The 22285-nt window shown below is 42.2% G+C and overlaps 1 protein-coding gene across 1 annotated transcript in view; it reads right to left on the reverse strand.

The window, feature by feature from the left end:
* The window catches only part of COL22A1 (collagen type XXII alpha 1 chain), a 264138-nt gene that overhangs the window by 142728 nt on the left and 99125 nt on the right, over positions 1-22285 (reverse strand). The window contains exons 5-10 of the mRNA XM_054984332.1: positions 21971-22082; positions 20629-20752; positions 15468-15743; positions 13441-13521; positions 10532-10645; positions 1802-1846 (exon numbers count right to left, since the gene is read on the reverse strand). Coding sequence (XP_054840307.1) covers positions 1802-1846; positions 10532-10645; positions 13441-13521; positions 15468-15743; positions 20629-20752; positions 21971-22082 — 752 coding nt within the window. The remainder of the gene's footprint in view (positions 1-1801; positions 1847-10531; positions 10646-13440; positions 13522-15467; positions 15744-20628; positions 20753-21970; positions 22083-22285) is intronic.

The raw sequence follows: 22285 nt of genomic DNA on the forward strand, positions 1-22285 counted from the left end.
AGGTGGGTCTCATAGAGTGGCTTATGGGAATTGGGATCCCTTGATTGCTCTCCTCAAGGGCCTAGACCTCACTTACCTAAGCTTTCTTCTTCTTCAGGAAAAGTAGCATGAAAACGTCCTCTGAATGGCAACACTAGGAAAAACCACTTAGCACAAGTTAAATAGATATGTGGGCAGATAATCCACTCTGTGTGCTAAGCAGAAGTTGGCATTGTCTCTGGCTCCATTTAGCAGAGATACTGAGATGCTCTAAATGCAATGAACTCCAATGGGCTTCCTTCCAATTCGACCGTCTCTCTACAAAATTTCATTCAGGTGATATTAAAGTGATTATGCATTAGCATTTCCAAAGCCTGCCATAGATCCCTATACTTGGAGGATGGTTGCCATTAAAAATATACCCTTTCTATTGTTGCCCACCTATACTTTCCGCCATGCAGTAATTTCTCATGTCATTCGGCAGAAGGTCCCTCATCACTTAAACTGCCATCGATTAAAATGGGGAGCTTCTATTTATAGACCCCAAGGAACACGAGGCTCTGTTCTCTAGCTGCTTTAAATGGAAATGGGAACAGCTCAAAGGTATTGCAGTCTAGTGCTTTGAATCCGCGGAGAACATGGCTCTCAAAATACATCTCTTTGGCCAACTAGAAAAAGACTTACACAAAGTTCAGATCATGCAGTTGGAGATGTGTTTGAAAGCTGTTTCGTGGGTTATAAAAAACTGATGTCTCACTTGCTTATTTGTAGGGTTGCCAGCCTTCAGGTGGTGGCTGGAGATCTCCCAGAATTACAACAGATCTCCAGACAACAGAGATTAGTTCCCCTGGAGAAAAGGGCTGCTTTAGAGGGTGGACTGTATGGCATTATACTCTGCTGAGGTCCTTCCCCTTTCCAAAACCTGCCCTCTTCATGCTCCACCCCCTAAATCTCCAGGAATTTCCCAGCCCAGAGCTGGCAACCCTACCCATTTGTGTGGCAGGTTCTGTTCTCCAGGGGTCCCCCAACTTGGTACCCTTCTGGATAGATTAGTGCCCCACTCAGAGTGGAGAACAAATTCAGTGTTGTTATTATCCCCACAATATGGCTGGGGAGCTGAGCTGAGAGGAATGGCTTACCCAAGGTCACCTATGTGGCAGTAGTGGGAGTCAAACCAGCAGAGTACAGATTCACAACTCGACCACTTAACCACCATGCTGCTCCCCCTTGCTTGCATTACAACAGAAATGAGACAGCTTGCTCAAGCGGTGGCTCCCAGATATGTATAAGTCATGGCTTCTGGAAACAACTCAAGTCCGGTCCCTTTCAGTCCTCCAGAAATTTGCGATAAGGTTTTAGATTCCAGAAGGTATTTATTGTCAGAAATGGGCTCTGATGAACCACCGGTTCACATACCACCGGTTTGTTTTTTGGTTCATCGCTGCAGATAGCCTGGCATTGATCAGTCAGTTTCCTAGACAAGGGGGGGGGGGGTAGATTGGGCTTTCTGCAGACCTTCTGCAGACCTTCTGCTGCCCCAGAAGTGACATTTTCACAAACCAAATGAACTGCTTTGCAAACCGGGGCAAGTTTTTGAAAATTTGTGGTTCATGAAACACAAAGAATCATGAACTGCACAGTTTGGTTTTCCCGGTTCGTGCCCATCTCTAATACCCGCTCCCAAAATGTCAACATAGTTTCAACCAATGCGGAACCAAAAAAATATATAGTATTTGTTTCAATGGAGTTCAGCTGAAACATGCAATGCCATTATACATTTTTGGGAAGGGCAAGAAAACTCTTTCAATTGGACATTACTAACCTTTTGGCCTTTCGGACCTTCAAACCCAGGGTAGCCTCTTTCACCCTGAAAAGAAGGATGGAGATAGTTTATCAAGATCATTCCCATTGTAGCAGCCTGTTAGAAGTCCCATCTTTTATCCCCTTAGGGCTGGTCCACAAATTCAGTTTTCTTGGCTGGTTGACATGAAGTAACCTGCCACAATGTGGTCAACAACTCGTCCAGTTTCAGCTGCAACTTTTTGATTGGAATCCAATGATGACCTCTCATCTGCCCGACTCCTCGTCCCAAATGAAACCTAAGTAAATTTAATTGTAGTATCAATCCCACCCTGCCTGGCTGGCCCAGACTAGCCTAATTGCATCAGATCTCGGAAGTAAAGCTGGGTCAACCCTGGTTAGTACTTGGATGAGAAACCACCAAAGAAGTCCAGGGTCACTATGCAGAGCCAGGCAATAGCAAATCTCACTGTTTGTCTTTTGCCTTGAAATCCTGTGGAGCCTCCATAAGTTAGCTGTGACTTGAAGTCATTTTACACACACACAGTCTTGACCCTTAATTCTCTGGTCTAAAATTAAATGTTGCCCATCTACTGTTCCCATCTTTCCCAATCCTGAGTTCTCTCCCCTCTATTAAATTAGACTTTTCCTTCCACTCTTTGCACATAGTTGGTGAACTTAAACAAAGCAACAACCAATCAATGAAGCTCAACTGCAATCCTGTAACAAGCCTATCGACCTGCTGCCCTCATCAAAGCTTAAGAGCCTGGGAATCCGCTGTAGGTAACCATCAATTACAACAGTGTCTTCGAAGTCAGCTATGCTGGGTGCAACTGTTCCCCGGATAACAAACATTTCAATTTCTGAAATGTTTAGGCTGATTTTCATTTGAGAACATCCATGATAGTGAAAATTCCAAAACTGGCTATAAACAGCATACTTTTGTATATTAGAATGAACCCCCCCCCCCGACATGATTTGTTATACTGTGGGAGGTTGGAGGGAGAGAATGCTGAATCTACATCTCCAGGATTCAAATGCATAAGCAAGAACATTCACCAAAATCTCAGATAAGGTCTATGTATCGATCAAACAATCAATCGATCCACCCATTGATCGATCGATTGATCCACCCACCCATTTCTCTCTCTCTCTCTTTCTCTCTCAATTCATACCCTTTCATCATTTTCTTTTTCTAAGGATCTCAGAGCAGCGTAGCCAGGTGTCTTTACCACAGCACTGTAAGGTAGGTTAAGCTGAGAGTCACTGGCCCAAGGTGTCCCATTGAGAGCTAACTACAAGAGATGCATTACACAAGAATGCACATGTGAAGGGAGCTGCAATGTTAGCTGGGAAGCCGAGTTTTAAAAGAGATCGGAAGATTCTGTCAATTTCCCCTCTCTACAGAGCCAGCAAAGATCGCTCTTCTGAGGGTTTGCTAATTTCCTCTTTGCTTCCCAGAGGCTCTGTTAGTTTCACCTCCCCTTCTAGGAGGCAAAGAGGAAATAAACAAACCCTCTGAGGACCCGATCTTTGCTGGCTCTGTAGAGAGGTGAAATTGACAGAGCTTTTAAAACTCAGCTTCCCGGCTATCATTGTGAATCCCTTTACGTGAGCGTCCTCGTGTAATTTGTCTCTTGTAGTTTAGCTCTGAACTACATGGCACTTCAGGAATCTGAACCAAGATCTCCCAGGATTAGTCCGGCACTGTTATCAGCTCTCTCAGCCTAAGATTCTGATCTGTAAAATGGGAATACAAAGGACCTATCTCCCATGAGTGTTCTGTAGTATTATATAGCACTGAACTCCTAAACATGCTTATCTATTAATCCTGTATCCCCTTTACAACATTAGACTAACAACATCGGCTGAGATCCATTTGATTTTACGGGGACTTCCTTCCAGGTGAGAAAATGGAAGCCAACATCTAGCCTGTGTCTCTATTGATAAATGCACCACCTTTGCACAACCACATCGCTCCACATGTGGGAGGGGAGAGGGTCCAAGAGATTATTGATAGGGGAAATCCCATGCATGGAACTTCAAGTCTAGAAAGGGGAGGGGAGGAAATGAGCAGATATTGGATCTTCCCCATACCAACTCTACAATTTTAATATTAAACTCGTAATATCAATAACAAGATTGAGACCCAGTAGCACCTTATGACCAACTAGATTTCCAAGGTATGAGCTTTCAAGAGCCAGAGCTCCCTTCATCAGATACCTGATCCAGAGGAGTTAGCCGTGTTAGTCTGCAGTAGCACCTTTATGACTAACCAACTTTACTGCAGCATAAGCTTTTGAGAGCCACAGCTCTGCATCTGATGAAGAGAGCTGTGGTTCTCGAAAGTTTATGCTACAATAAAGTTGGTTCCTCTTTAAGGTGCTACTAGATTCTTTGCTATTCAGATATCTGGCATATCTGACGTAAGGAGCTCTGACTCTTGACTTCCGGTTTGGGATTCATGGAGGTCTAACGCAGCTCCGTTTGTGGAGCTGACCGGATTGCCGTTTTAACCGGCCGGAGGGGTGAAAATAACCCGCGGCCGACTGCTCTCAGGCGGGGAGCAGGCAAAGAACGCTCAAGACCCTAGGGTGAGTTAGATCTCGGACGAGGGGGGGCTCTACACAAGGAGTCTCCCCCCCGATCCTTGAGGTCCCACCTTGCGACGGGTCGGCTATAATCTCTGCGGCAATTTTGGGGCCAATTCGGCTGGCATAAGACCTACATACCCAAGCTTCGATCGGGGAGGGAAGTCGAGAGGAGAATTTAAGATCGAAACAGCGATTACAACCCGAGAAAGCTGGAGAGAAGGTAAAGATCGCTATCTCTTGAAACGGGACAGATTGACAAAAACAGAGAGGAAAGAAAGTAGACTTTTAAACTGCAACAGACTAGCGAAAAGGAGGTGAAGACTCGGCAGGAGTTGTATTTTAAAAGAGACTAAGTTTAAAGAAGTTATTACAAAAATCGGACTATTGTTTTGAATACCTGTGGTTTTGGAGCTGTGGGAAAAAGACACCATCGCGAGACCTGCTGTGGGAAGACGGGAGACAGGAAGTGCGTAACAACAATAGAGTGGCTGGAGGGAAGCGGCCCTTGCCAAAGGACAGGAAGTGGGGAATCGCCATCTTTGAAAGTGGAAGGGTCGTGGCTTCAGCGGAAGAGGAAGTAGGCCATCTTGGATTATAATAACATAGAGAAACCATAGAGAAAAGACGCCCGACATTTTGGATATAAAAAATTAATTTTGGCAAAGATTGGGACATTTAAAAAAAAGGAAAACGTTTAATTATACGCCACGGAGCTGAGGAAGAGAGCAGATTCGTGGGAGCGAGCTAAAGCAAGCCCCACGATGTCGAAAAAAGAGTGGCAATTGGCAATAGAAAACTTGGACAAAAAACTTATAGACATGATGAAAGAACTTAAGGACACGAAATTGGAGCTTATTAAAGAGGTCAAGGAAGTTACACAGACAGTAAAGTCGGAGCTGTCAGAAGTGAAAAAAGGTGTGGAAACGATTAGCAGTGAATTACAAGGAACGCAGCAGAGAGTTAAAACAGTAGAAGACGCGATGGAGAATTTAATAGACACGCAACAAATAGAGATGAGGCTGGTGAAGGGGAGGATGTCAGTTGCAGAAACTAAACACATGGAGAAGCAGCTTCGTTTTCGTGGTCTGCCAGAAGTGGAAGGGAAGTCAGCGCAAGAACAGATGACTGAGGTGTTGGCTGATTACCTGGGGAAGGAGGAGGAGGAAATTGTGGCTATCCTAGATGTGGCGTATCGTGTGAACTCGAGAATTGCAACCCAGAGGAAACTACCAAGGGATGTGATTGTGCAGTTTACAACTAGAAATATGAAAGAGAGGATTGTGACCAAACAATTTCAAGATCCATTGGAGATTGATGGCAAGACGATTATTATAATGAAGGAACTGCCCAGATCAGTGTTATTGGACAGGAAAAAATATAGAGTGCTAATTCAGACTTTGAAGGACATGAATATCAGATACAGATGGGAGTTACCGGAAGGAGTGTCCTTTGAGTTTGGAGGGGCAAAAAAACGCATCAGATCTGAGCGGGAGATGGAGAGATTTATCAAGGACAATGAAAAAGACTTACCAACAAAACCATGAATATGGAGTGTAAAGTATTATCTTGGAATGTAAATGGACTAAACTCACCGAATAAGAGAAAAAATATTTTTCATTGGCTACTAAAACAAAAATGTGATATTGTTTGTTTGCAGGAGACCCACATTAGAAAACAGGATGTAAAATATTTAAAATCTGGAAAATTGGGCAAAGAATTTGTAGCGGCTTCCAACAAGAAAAAAAGAGGAGTGGTGTTGTATATAAAAGAGGAGCTGCAGCCAAAATTTGTTATGAGAGATGTGGAAGCTAGATTTGTAGCAGTGGAATGTAATTGGAACTTAAAGAGAGTGTTGGTAGTCGGACTTTATGCACCTAACGGTGCAAAGGAAAGCTTCTTTGAGGACTTAAGGAAGCACCTAGACGATCTTGTATATGACCAGATAATTCTTGCTGGAGATTTCAATGGAGTGACAGATTTGGAATTAGACAAAAAGACTACAAAAGCACAAAAGAAAAGAGGACTATTGCCAAAGCTTTTTTTTGAGTTGATTCAACAAGAGACTCTCGAAGACGTATGGAGGAGAGAATATCCTAAAACCAAACAGTTTACTTTTTATTCTGCAAGGCATCTTACATTATCAAGAATTGATATGATCTGGGCCTCAAAGGACTTAGTGCTATGGACTAAGGAGGTAGAAATAATGCCGATGGTAGGCTCAGATCACAACCCAATTATGTGGAAATTTGGAAAAAGGAGAAAAAGGAAAGCCTGGAGAATAAATGAGGACCTGTTACAGGAAAGTGAGAATATGGAAACACTGAGAAGAGAGACTAAGTTTTTTATACAATACAACGTGAATAAAGAAGTACCAACCAGTAAAGTTTGGGACGCGTACAAGGCGGTTGTAAGGGGCATACTAATGGACTTAAATGGTAGAGCAAGGAAAAAGAAAGAGGAGAAAAGACAAGAGATTGAGGAGAAAATAAAGGCCAAAGAAGTACAGTTAAAAAAGAGACCAGGGAAAAAGAAAATACATCAGGAAATCAAAATTCTTCAAGAACAGTTAACAGCAATGAGTAACAAAGAATTGGAGTGGAACCTTAAAAGACTGAATCAAAAAGCTTTTGAGGGTGCTAATAAACCTGGGAAATATTTGGCATGGCAATTAAAGAAGAAAAGGGAAAAGAAAATAATAAATAAAATTTGTGAAGAAAACAAAACGTATTTGGAGCAGACTACCATTAGCAGAGCCTTTTATAAATTTTACGCTAAGCTGTATAATAAAAAAGAAGTAAACAAAGAATCAATAGCATCATATTTGGAGAAAACCAAACTTCCAGAGATCTCGGAAGCTTGGAGAAATAAGCTGAACAGTGAAGTAACTGATGAGGAAATAAATATGGCAATACAATCCGCAAATCTAGGAAAGGCGCCAGGGCCAGATGGACTTACGGCTAAATTTTATAAGACAATGGCCAATGAACTGGCACCATTCCTAAAAGAGGTGATGAACGGAGTTTTTAGGGATCAAAGAATTCCAGACACTTGGAGCGAAGCGAATATATCATTGATCCCAAAAGAGGGCCAAGATCTGACTAGCGTGAAAAATTATAGGCCTATATCACTACTCAATAATGACTATAAAATTTTTGCGAAGATATTGGCGGAGAGATTGAAGGGGTGGCTCTCGGAAGTCATAGAGGAGGAACAAGCAGGCTTTTTGCCAGACAGACAAATAAGAGACAACTTAAGGACAGTGATCAATGCTATTGAATACTACGACAAGCGTTGTGACAAAGAGGTTGGTTTCTTCTTTGTAGACGCTGAAAAAGCGTTTGACAATTTAAACTGGGACTTTATGTTTGCCACTATGGAAAAGCTACAACTGGGAGAAAGATTCGTCAGAGCAATCAAGGAAATCTATAGAGACCAGACTGCAGCAATTGTAGTGAATGATGAATTGACCAAAAAATTGACGATTAGTAAAGGAACAAGACAAGGTTGCCCGTTATCTCCATTGTTGTTCATTTTAGTATTGGAGATTCTGATGATACAAATTCGACAAGATGAGGAAATACGAGGAATAAAAATAAAGGACTATTCATATAAGGTCAGAGCATTTGCAGACGACATAATGTTAATTGTAGAAGACCCACTGGAGAACATGCCAAAAGTGATAGACAAGATCAAGGAGTTTGGTGATTTGGCAGGTTTCTTCATTAACAAAAAGAAGTCAAAGATATTATGCAAAAACATGACTAAGCAGAAACAACAATTGTTAATGGAAACAACGGATTGTGAAGTAACTAGTAAGGTGAAATACTTGGGAGTTGAGCTGACTGCAAAAAATATAGATTTGTTCAAGAATAATTATGAAAAATTATGGACTCAGATAGAGAGAGACTTGATCAAATGGAATAGATTGAACCTGTCATGGTTGGGCAGGATTGCAGCAGTTAAGATGAATGTGTTACCAAGAGTAATGTTTTTGTTACAGACAATACCAATCATCAGAGACTCTAAACAATTTGAAAAATGGCAGAGGAAAATATCAGATTTTGTTTGGGCAGGCAAGAAGCCTCGAGTGAAAGTAAAAGTTTTACAAGATGCAAAGGAGAGAGGCGGAATGCAACTGCCCAATCTGAGACTTTACCATGATGCAATCTGCCTAGTTTGGCTAAAAGAGTGGATGACATTAAAGAATAAGAAACTATTAGCCCTAGAGGGATATAAAAAAATTTTTGGATGGCACGCATACCTATGGCATGACAAAGTAAAGGTCAACTCGATGTTCCTGCATCATTTTGTAAGGAGAAGTCTATTTACAATCTGGAAGAAGTATAGAACTTACCTACAAGAAGGAACCCCCTTGTGGGTGGTTCCATATGAGGTGATAGATCCGAGAGCTGTGGATAATGAACAACAATGTTTAACGTACAAAGAAATAACTAAGATTGAAGTATCTAAACTTAGAATAAAGACGCAAGAGGAACTATCACCTAACTATGATTGGTTTCAGTATAGACAGATTAGAGACTTATACAACTCAGACTTTGCAAAAGGGGGCATACGAACAGAGAACTCGGAACTAGAGCAGACCCTTCTTAAAGAAGACAAGAAAAGAATATCCAAGGTATACCAAGTATTGCTGAAATGGTATACTGAGGATGAGATAGTTAAAACACAGATGGTGAAATGGGCTATAAATTTCAATAAAGAAATAACAATGGAGGCATGGGAATACTTGTGGAAAACTACAATGAAGACAACGACATGTATCAATATTAAAGAGAACATTTTCAAAATGATCTATCGTTGGTACATGACACCAAAGAAGATTGCGCTAGGGAATTTGAATACTTCTAATAAATGCTGGAAATGTAAGAAACATGAGGGCTCCCTCTATCATATGTGGTGGTCGTGTGAGGTAGCTAGGCAGTTCTGGGGGGAAATAATAAGAGAAATGAGTGAAATTTTACAGTTTCAAATAAATAAGAACCCAGAACTCCTGCTGCTAAACTTGGGAATGGAGGGAATTCCAGCCCATCATAGGACGTTGATTTTTTATATGACTGCAGCAGCTAGACTTTTGTATGCGCAGAAATGGAAAGTACAAGAAGTACCAACTATTGAAGATTGGATCTACAAATTGCTGTATATGGCTGAAATGGACAAGATGACAAGAAAACTGAGAGATCTGGACTCAGGGCAGTTCAACACAGACTGGGAGAAGCTGAAACAATACCTGGAGAAGAAATGGGAGGTGGGAGGAAAACTGTGGCAGTTTGAGAACTACTGAAATATAATAAAAGTATAAAAGAGAGGGGTGACTTTACCGGGGGAGGAAGAGAAATGTGAATTTATAAGCAGTTAGATTAATTGATTGAGATATATATAGATATGTATAGGTCAACTGATAGAGAATAATTAATGATAAGGTTTAAACATGAGGATTGACTAACTAACAATATTTTCTTTCTTTGACAAGATTTATATGCACCAAACTGAATGTATAGAAGAGTTAAATTGATTGAGTATCTGAGGAGTTATATAGAATTACCATAAAAAGTTGAAATGAGTAATATATAGAGAACAAATCAAATTGTTTGATTTAAATGTGGGAAATTTTTATGGTTTATGATATATAGGTTTATATAGAATTATTCAAAACTGGAAAATGGGATAAATTGTTTATCTAAAGACGTATAGTTTGGGTGTATAATAATTAAAGGAGTTAATGATGCACTGCTTAATATAATGGAGAATGTATATCTGTTTTAGACAGAGGCATTTAATAGAAGTAAGGGAAAAGGGACAGAGGGTGGGAAAGCTGTTGGAAGTCAACAAAAGGGGGGGAAAGGGAGGGGGTTAGAAACGAAAAATTAGGGGAAAATTGATTGTAATGTAAAAATAAAAATGTTCTAACCCAATAAAAAATTTTCCAAAAAAAAAAAAAAGGAGCTCTGACTCTTGAAATATCATACCTTGGAAATCTAGTTGGTCTTTAAGGTGTTACTGGACCTGAATCTTACACTTCTACTACAGCCCAACACAGCTACCCAACTGAAACTATTATATCAATCCCTATTACCACTCTTAGCTAACTTTTTCTTTTCATTAACTTCCAAAATGAAACTCTGATTCATAGGCCAAACCTTTTCTCCAGGTGGACATGAGCAGTTGACTGTGTTGATGTGACCAACATGTTCGTTTCCAATGGTAGGCGGTATTTCAGGCAGAGGAGCAACCGTAACGACAGTCACTTGACACTGAAACCAGAACAGCACATGCTATGAATGTGTCCTTATCTTTCTTTTCATTTTAGAGCTGAACTAAAGCCTCCCCATTTTGTCAGCACTGCTGAACATGTGCTCACCTTGCAGCAATTTTCCAGCACCCTTTGCAAAAATGGTCAATGATTCATTTTCAGTCAGTAAGAGCCAAGCTACAAGTGACACCTGACACAGGTTGGACACTTATCAGCTTCCCTCATGTTTTGATGGGAAATGTAGGTGTCCTGGTCTTGCAGCTTGGCTCTCCGACTGCTGTCCACTGGACTTTTCAACTGTCACTTTGTCCGGGGTCTGAGGCACAGCCCCCAGACTTGCAGGGAGGAAGCGATGGTAGGCAGCTGGGAGACAGCCGTCCAGCCACCCCAGCCGGCACCCAGGGCCAGAATCTGCCTCCACCAGGGGAAAGAGATGAAGCTCCCAAGCCTCAGAGGGCTAGAAGGGGCAGGGGGAGGCCAGCTAGCTCCACCCTCCAGTGGGAAGATAGGGGGCTGAGCAGAGGGAGAGGGCAAAGGCAGGGAGAATAGGGACCCAGCAGCTGCCCAAGCAGAGCCTTTGCCAGACAAGGAGGTGAAGCAGTCAAAGCAGCTCCAAGCCACGCCCCAGCCTATACATCAGCTAGAAGGCAATAACCTGGCTCAGGAGACACCAGGAACCAAGCAACTCCAGGGGAAGCTGCTACAGGCATGCTGTCGGAGAAACTGGGCAGCCAGCCAAGGGGCCACAGCTGGGCCTGCCTTCAGCAATCAGCTTAGCCAGAGAAGCTTGACAGCCAGCCAGCAGGACACAGCTGTTGCTGACCAACACAGCCAAATCAGCTACCCCAGCTGCAACTGCTTGAGGCAGCCCAGGACAATGCTAGAAGGCAAAGGATGGGTGTGGCCTGACAGGTGGAGCTTGGAAGGAGGGCAGGTCGGGGAGAGAAAGCCCTATAAAGGATGGCTCAGAAGAGCACTGGGGTGGTGGGTTGAGTAGGAGTGATGGAGTGGAGTTAGAGCAAAGCAGAGTGAGAGCGGAGGCAAGGAGAGGTGATGAAGGAGGAGAGGGTGGAGATCAAAGGGGGTGAGTGGCACAGGTTGAGCAGGCCAGTGAGTGGATTGAGGGAATCTGGGTGAGGTATACTGCCTCTTCTTCCACAGAGCAGGGCACTGCAGCATCCCTAGAACCCCTTTGATGTCAGGATCAGACATGCCGGTGCTCCGCCCAGCAGTGGCTGCCGTGAGCCCTGACACACTTGTCCAACATTCCGCCAAGTTGCCTACATTTCCCATAAGCTCACATGTGTCCAACCTGTGTCAGGTGTCACTTGTAGTTTGGCCCTCACTTTCCATCAACCTGTGTGGAAGAGTTGTCCAATCAAAGGTCAGGGAACCAGAGAGTCAGAAATATGCAAAGCATCCATAGGGTGTGACATGACCAGGTGCTTGGACCAAAAGCAGGATCCACAAGACAACCCAAGGCAAAGGCAAGAAAAAAAATCAAACCAGGCAGGAGTCAAGAATCACTGTCAACAGAATTAGCATGGCCAAGTTGCTCAGATCGAACAGCCTGCCCTCAAGGCACCAGCTTGACACAACCAGGCTAAATCTTATTGGGCCCTTCAGCTGATCCCTGCAGTCCTTCTAGGCAGGTTGGGACCTAGAGAAGATGTCACCTGGCGCCATGACATTCATGGACACCACATTGGGAACCCCAGATGTAAGCCAGAAGCAGACGACGGGGAAAGAGATTATTTTCCTTCACAGCCTACCACTGCTTCCCATCTGTCATACAACTTGCCTACAAGTCTCTACCTATCCTCTGAGAGTAGTCTTGGGACATGCCCAGCTGCTGGGATAAGGGGAAGGTGGGGAAAGAAACTTTCTACCAACCCCTTCTGACACCTCTTCCAGTGGATCTCATCCTCTGTTTCTCAGGAGGAAAAAATCTATCTCAACAACGTGACTACATTTTACCCAAAAGTTAAACAGTAGAATATTGGGCACTGCTCTAACTGTAACTACTTTCAAAAATGTCGTAACTGTGTATTTTAAAGGTTAAAAAATGATACCATTTTTAACTTTTATTCATGAGAGAACAAAAAGTATAACTTTTTTTTCTATGTATTGTCAAAGGCTTTCACAGCCGGAGAACGATGGTTGTTGCGGATTTTTCGGGCTGTATAGCCGTGGTCTTGGCATTGTAGTTCCTGACGTTTCGCCAGCAGCTGTGACTGGCATCTTCAGAGGTGTAGCACCAAAACAAAACACTCTATACCCGACAATAGCCCTGCAGAGAAGATTAGCATATCAAACACCAATCCATATGCAAAAGAACCTCCTCAGGATACAGTGAAGCCTCCCTCCATTAGCATTCCACACTCTGGGAAACTCTTACAGGATGACACAACCCAAAACCAACTTCCTGAGTAGATACGAATGACCTGCCAACATCTTCTCCATACTGTGACACTGAGAGATCTCTGTCTTTTGGGGCTACACCTCTGAAGATGCCAGTCACAGCTGCTGGCAAAACATCAGGAACTACAATGCCAAGACCACTGCTATACAGCCCGGAAAATCCACAACAACCTTCTTTTTTTCTTCTGGTTACCACATTTCTTCACTCAATCACATGTGCAATGCTGGGCGGTTACATTTCTTTCAGTTCTGTATAACTGATATGATTCTTTCGGTTCTGTATAACTGATATGAATGCAGTGTAACTGTTTCATGTACATAATTGTGCATGTACACACATATGCAGTGTAGACACAAGTATACATTTTAACTTACCGGTCCAGAAGGAATGTCACAGCAAGTTTCCAATTCAGCATGTTGTGAATCACAGTAAATAACCATTCGCTGAAGGTCAAACTATGGGAAAAGGAAAGCAAGATGGTATATTCCTGGTGAAAAGAATGTAAAATTACCTTGCTCCCTTTTGTTTTATATTTGTGGTACTCAGTCATCAGGATCACGTGCAACTGTTTCTTTTTTAACATTTTTATTGGATATGTTGAAAAACATAATCACTTCAATATCTCTTTCTCCTACATAGTACACATTTCATCCCAACCCACCCTTCCCCTCCCCTCCCTTCTGACCCCCAACAGCACTTTATACCCTTTAACTCACATAATAGTCCCTCTAATTCTACTATTTCTCATACTCTTCTAAGGTAAAGTTACAGTCAATATAAAATTCAACAGGTTACATAGTCTTAAAGGTGCTATTTTATTTATACTTCACTTTTCTTCCTGGCTATTGAAAAATACCAGGCCTCCATAAATTAGTAGGAGGGTAGTAGAGTGGCATCAAGTGCAGAGAGAACTAGATGGATGTTGGAGCCAGCTGGCTGGTGCAAGTGCGAGAGAGAAAATAACAAACTTATACTTAGGTTAGATTTAGATATGAAATAAGAGTCCTTTATTATAAGAACTCCACACACTGATAGTAAAGAGGAGAGATAGATTCCTATTTACCTATCTAGCCTATGGATTGCAGGACAAGACCTGCATCCTTGGTGCAAGAGGAAGAGAAGAGATAGTTGTATGACAAAGAGAGGAAGAGAAGGATGTCACAAGGAGGAAGTTCTGAGATTAGTAATCTACACATCAAAGGATAGTTCAGGGCACTAAGGAGTAAACAGATGCCCCGACCACTCTATCTTTCTTACTTTCTGGTTTAGTCCTCTCTAAAACCTGAGGAAAGGGGCAGTGTTAAATCCTCCTCTTCTAACACAAGTGTCAACCCAAAGCCGCTTACTTCATTTTCTTATCCTCCATTTTATCCTCTCAACAACCCTGTTAAATTGATTAATCTGATAGTCAAGGTCACCCAGCAAGCTTCCACAGCAAAGTGGGAATTTGAACCGTGTTCTACTCTACATTCTAACCACTACACCACACTGCATCTCATGATCCCTTATTTTCATACTATTTCTACTGCAAAATATATACTTTTTCAATGTTATTTGTGCATCAAAAATCAATATGATAAACTATACGTTTAAATGTATTAATTTATTTGCTTCATTTATACTCTGCCTTTCTCCCCAATGGGGACTCAAAGCAGCTGACATCATTCTTTTCTCCATTTTACTGTCACAACTACTTTGAGATAACTTTGTCTGATAGGGTGTGACAGGCACAAGGTCACCAACAAACTTTGTGGCAAAGTGGGAATTGAGTATAAAAAGTAACTATGCATATGCAATACAAAGAAATTTATAAATGAATAGCTAAAAGAGGAGGATTGAAGCCATTGAAAAAATATTCAAAAATAAGAGGAATAGGAACATCTATGCATGCAAAAGCCATGTTCTTAAACAGCCAAAATCTTCCTCTGACACCAGTGGTGCTCTTTTGAAATTCATGGCATCTTTTCTTTAAATCCTCCTCTGTACTGAAACAGCCTTCCATCTGTTGAGTTTAGGCTCTAGTTTTTGACTTTGCCTAAAATATTCCATATTCTGAAATTCGGTGAAAGAGAAAACGTTGACAATGACCCTTCCTTCTAATGTTTAGTCCATTATAACATATCAGAAACTAACAAGTAGAACTTCCTTCTGGATCTATAAAAGACACCAGCATTGATTTTTTGTAATGCATACAGTTGTTTAAATGCAATCAATGGTTTAATCAATTTTTTAAAAAGGCAGTTCATCTATCACAATATCTTTAATGGACCGTCAGCCCTAAAGGTCTCTTAAGTCGATGCAGAACCAGATTTCAGAACCACAGAATGCCTTGGAAATTTTATTCTGTAATACAGCCAGCTTTGCTTCTCTTGCATGGCCAGTCTACATCCCTGGCACTTACGTCAATTGGCACACTGTCGTAGAGGCGCTTGCCAATCACCGTCTTCCCTTGAATGTTGATATTTTCTCTCTCTTCAATCGGCAGTGTCTGAACCAGTTTGCAGTCGATGTAGAGGGTCACACTCTGGGACTGTATGCTGAGGCCAATCTTATGCCAATTACGGTCAAACAAATCACTGACCGGGCCGTTTCGAAAGACGACCCTCACCGCATCCTTGTTCAGCCCGACAGCGTTGTATTCCAAGGCCTTGTTTTCGCCATCCAGCCGGATAGATACCTTTAAAAACAGAAGATCAACTATAGTGAGACTGTAAATGTCAAAAAACAAAAATAAAAACAGGTAAGTGATCCCCAAAGCGAGGTGGGTTAAGGGTGCCATTAATTCTGACAACATACTTCCTGGTGTAGCCACTTGCTTCTTGAGTCTTGGGGAGATGAAATGGGAACAGAATAGAAAAAATGAAGGACTCTTGGGTCATTCCTTATCAGTTGTCTGGCTAGCAAATTACTGATCTTATCTTGGACAGGTGCAACATAGTAATTAATAGAATAGAAGTTTATTATGGTCATAGGCTAACAAAATAAAACATATATTGACAACAATATTTACAAGGAAATTGTATGGTTTTTTAATAGCCAGTATGTTTTGCCAAATAACATAGCCATATGCCCTTGGCTTGGCCATAGACCCAGACTGTCTTATGGTTCTGTACTCGGAGTCAGAAACCTCTTCTGTTGGCAGTATAGGGCAAATCTTCCCATTCAGAAACTGAAAGCAAATAGCACTTCTTCCTCAATGCAAAGAGCTGACCCAAGCTTTCTTTTACCTCCTTAGTGCTTCAAAAGAGCCACCTTGTGCCAAAGTGAGTACCCATTTGGACATTCACTTTGGATCATCAGTTTGTAGACGATGATCCTTGGCTACAAACCTCCCAATGTTTTGTGACCGGTCTGTCCTTTTGTCGTGGCACCCTTGGCCCTTTCGTGACATTCTAAAGGTGCCCAGAGGTTGAACAAGGTTTGAAACTTGAGAAATGAGGAGTCAGCATGAGTATGTTGCTTAGGTTGATATACCTGCTACAGCTGCTCCTCGAGAAGTACATTCCTGCCAGCGTGATCCATGATCTGATCACATCAGTTTAGATTACTGTAATGCATTCTACATGGGGCTGCCCTTGAAAACTGACACAAAACTTCAGCTGGTCCAAAATGCAGCAGCCAGGTTATTGTTGAGGGCTGGACAGAGGAAGTATATCACCCCTGTGCTGAAAGGTCTTCACGAGCTGCCCATCTGTTTCCAGGCACAATTTAAAATGCTGCTTTTTTATCTTTAAAATAATAGTAACATAATAATAAGATTTGATTTATATACTACCCTTCAGGTCAACTAAACGCCCGCTCAGAGTGGTTTACAAAGTGTGTTATTATTATCCCCACAACAATTACCCTGTGAGGTGACTGGCCCAAGGTCACCCAGTTGGCTTCAAGTAGAGGAATGGGGAATCAAACCTGGCTCTCCAGATTAGAGTCCTGCCACTCTTAACCACTACACCAAACTGGCTCTTTAGGGTCCTAAATGGCTTGGGCCAAAGCACCTGAAGGACAACCTTCTCCCATACCGCCAGCATGGGTTTTCCTTCCAAGCCCTGCTCTCTGTGCCCTCACCCACAGAGATGAGAAAGGTGGTAAGCAGAGAGGGGGCTTTTTCAGCAGTGACTTGTCACCTGCGAAATGCCCTTCCATGATGTTTGTCTGGCACCTACCCCACTTTCTTTTAGCTCCCAGGCCAAAATGTTTACTCAGGCTTTTAATTAAGAGGGTTGATCTTTTAACCTCATTTTATAGTCTGCCTTTCGCCAGTGAACTGTGGGTCTCTCTATACAAGACATCAAACCTAGGGATGCTCAAGTGAACCTCATGTCATGTGTCCTCCCACCAACTTTCCATGCACCTACTCGCATCAGCCACACTTAAGAACATAAAAACATAAGAGAAGCCATGTATTGTCGAAGGCTTTCACAGCCGGAGAACGATGATTGTTGTGGGTTTTCCGGGCTGTACTGCCATGGTCTTGGCATTGTAGTTCCTGATGTTTCGCCTGCAGCTGTGGCTGGCATCTTCAGAGGTGTAGCACCTCTGAAGATGCCAGCCACAGCTGCAGGCGAAACGTCAGGAACTACAAGGCCAAGACCACGGCAATACAGCCCGGAAAACCCACAGAAACCATAAGAGAAGCCATGTTGGATCAGGCCAGTGGCTTATCCAGTCCAACACTCTGTGTCACACAGTGGCCAAAAACCAGGAGTCCTCAGGAGGTCTGCCAGTGGGGAGACCACTTCACTTTGCTCTGCGTTATTACTTTTACGCGTTTGATATCACTTCCTCCTAAACTGCAAAAAGTATCCCAATTTTCCCCACCTCCACATCCATTCATTGAAATGCAAATCTTGACACTTTCTCACACCTTAAAGAAATGCAAATTGGCAAGTCAAAGGAGCCTACAATACTTGTCTCACAGCAAAATCAGCTGAATCGGCAAGCTGCCCTCTGTAATCACTTATAGATGCAGCCGCACAAAGGGAGCTCTCGTGAAAGCAGCATTCACATGCGCTGAGCAAGAACAGCCTGCATGTGAATCGAGGACTACACTTAAAATCCTGCACTTGAGCATCTCTAGGTAGTTAGTAATGTGTACTTCCACCCTGTATGAGTCATTTCAAGCTTTTCGACTCTTTATGTTTTGACTGCTCTGGCTGGGTTGTTAATGTTGTGTTTTAATGATTATCTTATGATGTTTTGTGTTTTGATGTGTTTTTTTGTAATCTGTCTCAAGTAGGTTTCCCTGGAAAGGTGGCATATAACCTTTCTAAACAAACAAACAAGTAAAACCCTTTAAAAAGAGAACCAGGGAAGAAATGTCCTGCTGGCAGCTGTGGGTCTTGTCTGGCCTGTACAGTGCAAACAGTCTTGGGCTGTCCTATCAAGCATTGGTAAACATGTAGTAAGCAAACTGGGACTGCTTCTAAATTCTCGTTTTTAGACTTTTTTAGACCCGGCTACTGGCTCTTGTTCCCAAAGTGGAGCCAATGCATTATGGATACTCCATTCTTCTGGGTTATTTTTATTTCTAAACTTTGTACAAGGCACTGGGTATTTGATATTCTATGCAGATTTCTGTTTCATTTGCATCTCTCCCCAACAGATCATCTCACTTCTACCACAAACTCACTAAATGGCCTTAGGCAAGCTGTTGTCAATCAACCTTAGACATCTGTATGCAAAATACAGAAAATATAATACAGTTGGCAAGATCGTGGCCTGTATCCTATTATTCCTCTAAGCAAACTTTTAAGCTCTTCTCCATGGCAAACCACCTCTGTCTGTATCTTGCCTTGAAAACCCTATGGGGTTTCCATAAGTTGGCTGCAACTTGACAGCACCTCACACATACACACACACACCAACCTAAGAAGCCTACCTCCTACTGAAATTCCTCCTCCAATGGAATGGCCACTTGTTGTTGTTGTTAATATTAATATCAATATTATTATTAATATTAATATATTATTACTTTATTATTAATATTAATATTAATATTGCTAGTAATGACAATATCAATATTAATATTAATGGCAATATAGATATTAATAGCAATATTGATATTTATATTTAAATATTAACAACAACAGTAATCATCATCATCATCATCATCTACCTGGGGCCTGTAAGACAATCTTCCGCAGGGCCTGTAAGACAGAGATGTTCCGCCAGGTTTTTCGTGGTTGAGGCAGGCGGGCCTCCTACCAAGGAGGGGACCCCCCCCCCTCCGGTTCTTAGTTTATTGTTGTACACCAGCCTCTGTGGACCCACTGATTATGCAGGACAGTGAAATCTGCTGTCTTTAATTTTGCTGCCAGTTTTAATTGTTTCAGCTATATTTTTATTATTGTATATTGTATTGTATTTTAATCGGGTTGTGATCCACTCTGGGCCTGCATTGAGGGAAGAGCGGACTATAAGTCCAATAAATAAATGAATGAATGAATGAATGAATGAATATTATTTGTTTATTTGGTTTATTATTAATATTGATATTATTATCTCCATTTAAAAGAGACAAAGGGATTACAAAATGTCAAGATCTAAGATCTGAAGCTCAGCATCTCTGAAGAAACTTACAACGGTTATTAAAGTAGTGATGAGAGCTCTAGATGTTATTCCAAAAGGACTAAAGAAACAACTAGGCAATATGGCAAAGACAGGGTAACAACCGTCCAATTGCAAACAGCTGCCCTACTTGGAACTTGCCACATACTAAGGAGGCACCTCAATGACTCCTAGATTCTTGGACAAAATCTGTGAGGGATCAAAAATTCCAGCCCAAACGTCTGGTGGGCTACGGAAAATAGAGATAGTAATAATATATAGAGCCACTGAATTAGCCAGAAATAGAACCACATAGGATCTAAAATATGGGGGGAGGGGGTGTCACAAGAAATAAAGAGACTTCTTCCAAGCTTACCTCAAACTCAAATTGAAACAACCCAAGCTTTTTCCTAATAAACCGGAAATGGGCCCTATCAATAATGAGTACTCAGATGGCTCACAGCTTCTTTCCCCCCTCCTCCTCCAGCCTGATATGCGAAATATTCATTGTGTTCAGCTGGCTTACTCATAAGTAAAGGTGCATCAGACTGCAGTCCTGCTCAGACTGCAGTTTGATGCACCCATACACTGGAGAGTCCTTTTGGCAAGGCAAGGCCAAGAAAAGGAAGTTCTCTTGCCAGAAAGGCAAACACCATTCCCCATTGCACACTGTGTAGATACAAACACAAAACTCACAAACAAACAAAATCCAGAAAGCATTCATTTTCTAGTCTAAATAGCCGAGCTGTTGAGTAAACATGCGTCTGTTCTCCTTGCAATTCTTCCCAAACTAACGGGCATGCCAGGGGTCGATTCTGAGAAGGGAGTTTGGCAGCATCTCTTGATGTCACCTTCTCCTCCATGCAATGTCACTGCCGGCCCCACACGAGAAGTGACGTTGTCACATTGGTGGTGATGCTCTACTATTCACCCCCCGCTTGCTTCTGGGGGTTTGCCAACTGTGGATGGCAACCCAAGATTACACTACTTGTTCACAGCCAGACATGCAGACCTACCTGAGGAATGCCGTATTTGTCAATGATTTGCCAAATATACCAATCTTCACGCCGGGAGGCCTTGCGGAATTTGAAGGTGGTGACAAAGGCATATTCATCTGGAAGGCCTTGGGGGAAGACATCTCTGGACAAGAAATGAGACACACAGGCTATGCACAAGTTTTTCAGGAACTTCAGCAACCATAACAAAGCCACTGATACCCATTATACATCTCCCACCACACACACACAGACAAAAGGCTGCTAATCTCTTGGTGAGGCCCAGAGACCTGAAATTACAAATGTTCTCCAGGCTACAAAGATCAGTTCTCTTGAAGAAAATGACTGCTATGGAGGGTGGATTCTAAGACATTATGCACTGTTGAAGTGTCCTTGCTCTCCAAACTCCACTCTCCCCAGTACCCCTTTGCTGCAGTTATCTGAGTTGTTACTTGCACAGGTTTCTGACGAAAGGTAAATAGGGTTCCAATAAAGTCGCCAACCTTCATGTGGTGTCTGGAGTTCACGCAGTATTACAGCTAATTTTCAGACTAGAGTGGTCTGTTCCACTGGAGAACATGGTAGATATGAAGGGTGGACTCTTTGGCATCATACCATTTTGAGGTGCTTCCCCTCTATAAAACCCACCGTCAGCAGGATCTGCTCTCAAATCTCCAGGAATTTCCTAAACTAGAGCTGGCAATATGGCATCATTTTTCTAGGTGCGAGCTCTAGTCCATCAAAGCTGTATTCAGGCAACATGACTTGAACGGAAGGTTATTTCAAATTGGTCAGATGCCTTTTTGAAGTTCCCCTCTTTTTACAGAACCAAAGAAAATGCAAAAAATATTTATCTACTGCATTTATACTCTGCTTCCCCCAAAAAAACATTTGAAATCACTCTCTTCTCTGCCATTTTATCTTCACAACAACCCTGTGAGGTAGGTTAGGCTGAGAGTATGTGTGACTAGCCCAAGATCACCCAGCGATCTTCCATACCAAAGTGGGGATTCAAACTTAGGTCTTCCAGATCTTAATCCGACACTCGAACCACTACCCCACACTACCTCTCAAGAAAAAAAGCCTTACTGGGCCACAATTCTACCTCTATTTCTGTTGACAACTGCATTCTCTTTCTGATATCCAAAAGAATGTTTGTCCTAAGAAACCTAATCCAGGTAGCATATTAATTTGCCTATGGAAAAAGAAACCACAGTAGCAATCCTACACACACTTCCATGGGATTAATGGATGGAACATGGCGAGACTTTATTTAAAGTGTATACATACTGGATTGTTCTGCCCGTCAGCTAAGTGAAAAGCTTAGGCAAAAAACAGGATCAAGGGATAACAATTGGCTTACTCTGTTTTCTGCACGATGGGGAAACTACCAAGCCGAACATAAGAGCTCTGGATCCCGTTGTCTTTCATTCCAAAGATCTCCCTCACGCTGAACGATTCCATCAGGTCAAATCCTGTCAAAATGGAACATTAAAGACAAGGCAAGGGATGGAAAGTTACAAATGAAATAAGAAATCAAGGACCAAATGATGCTGCATACATTATGGATATTGGCCTTTTCTATCTCCACATGTTAGTAGTCAAACCCTCTCTCATACTAAAGGGCAGGTTAAGAATACGGCAATATCATAAACCCTTTCTCTTCACATGCCCTGAG

Source organism: Eublepharis macularius, chromosome 7 (genome assembly GCF_028583425.1).
Source record: "Eublepharis macularius isolate TG4126 chromosome 7, MPM_Emac_v1.0, whole genome shotgun sequence".
Lineage (NCBI taxonomy): Eukaryota > Metazoa > Chordata > Lepidosauria > Squamata > Eublepharidae > Eublepharis > Eublepharis macularius.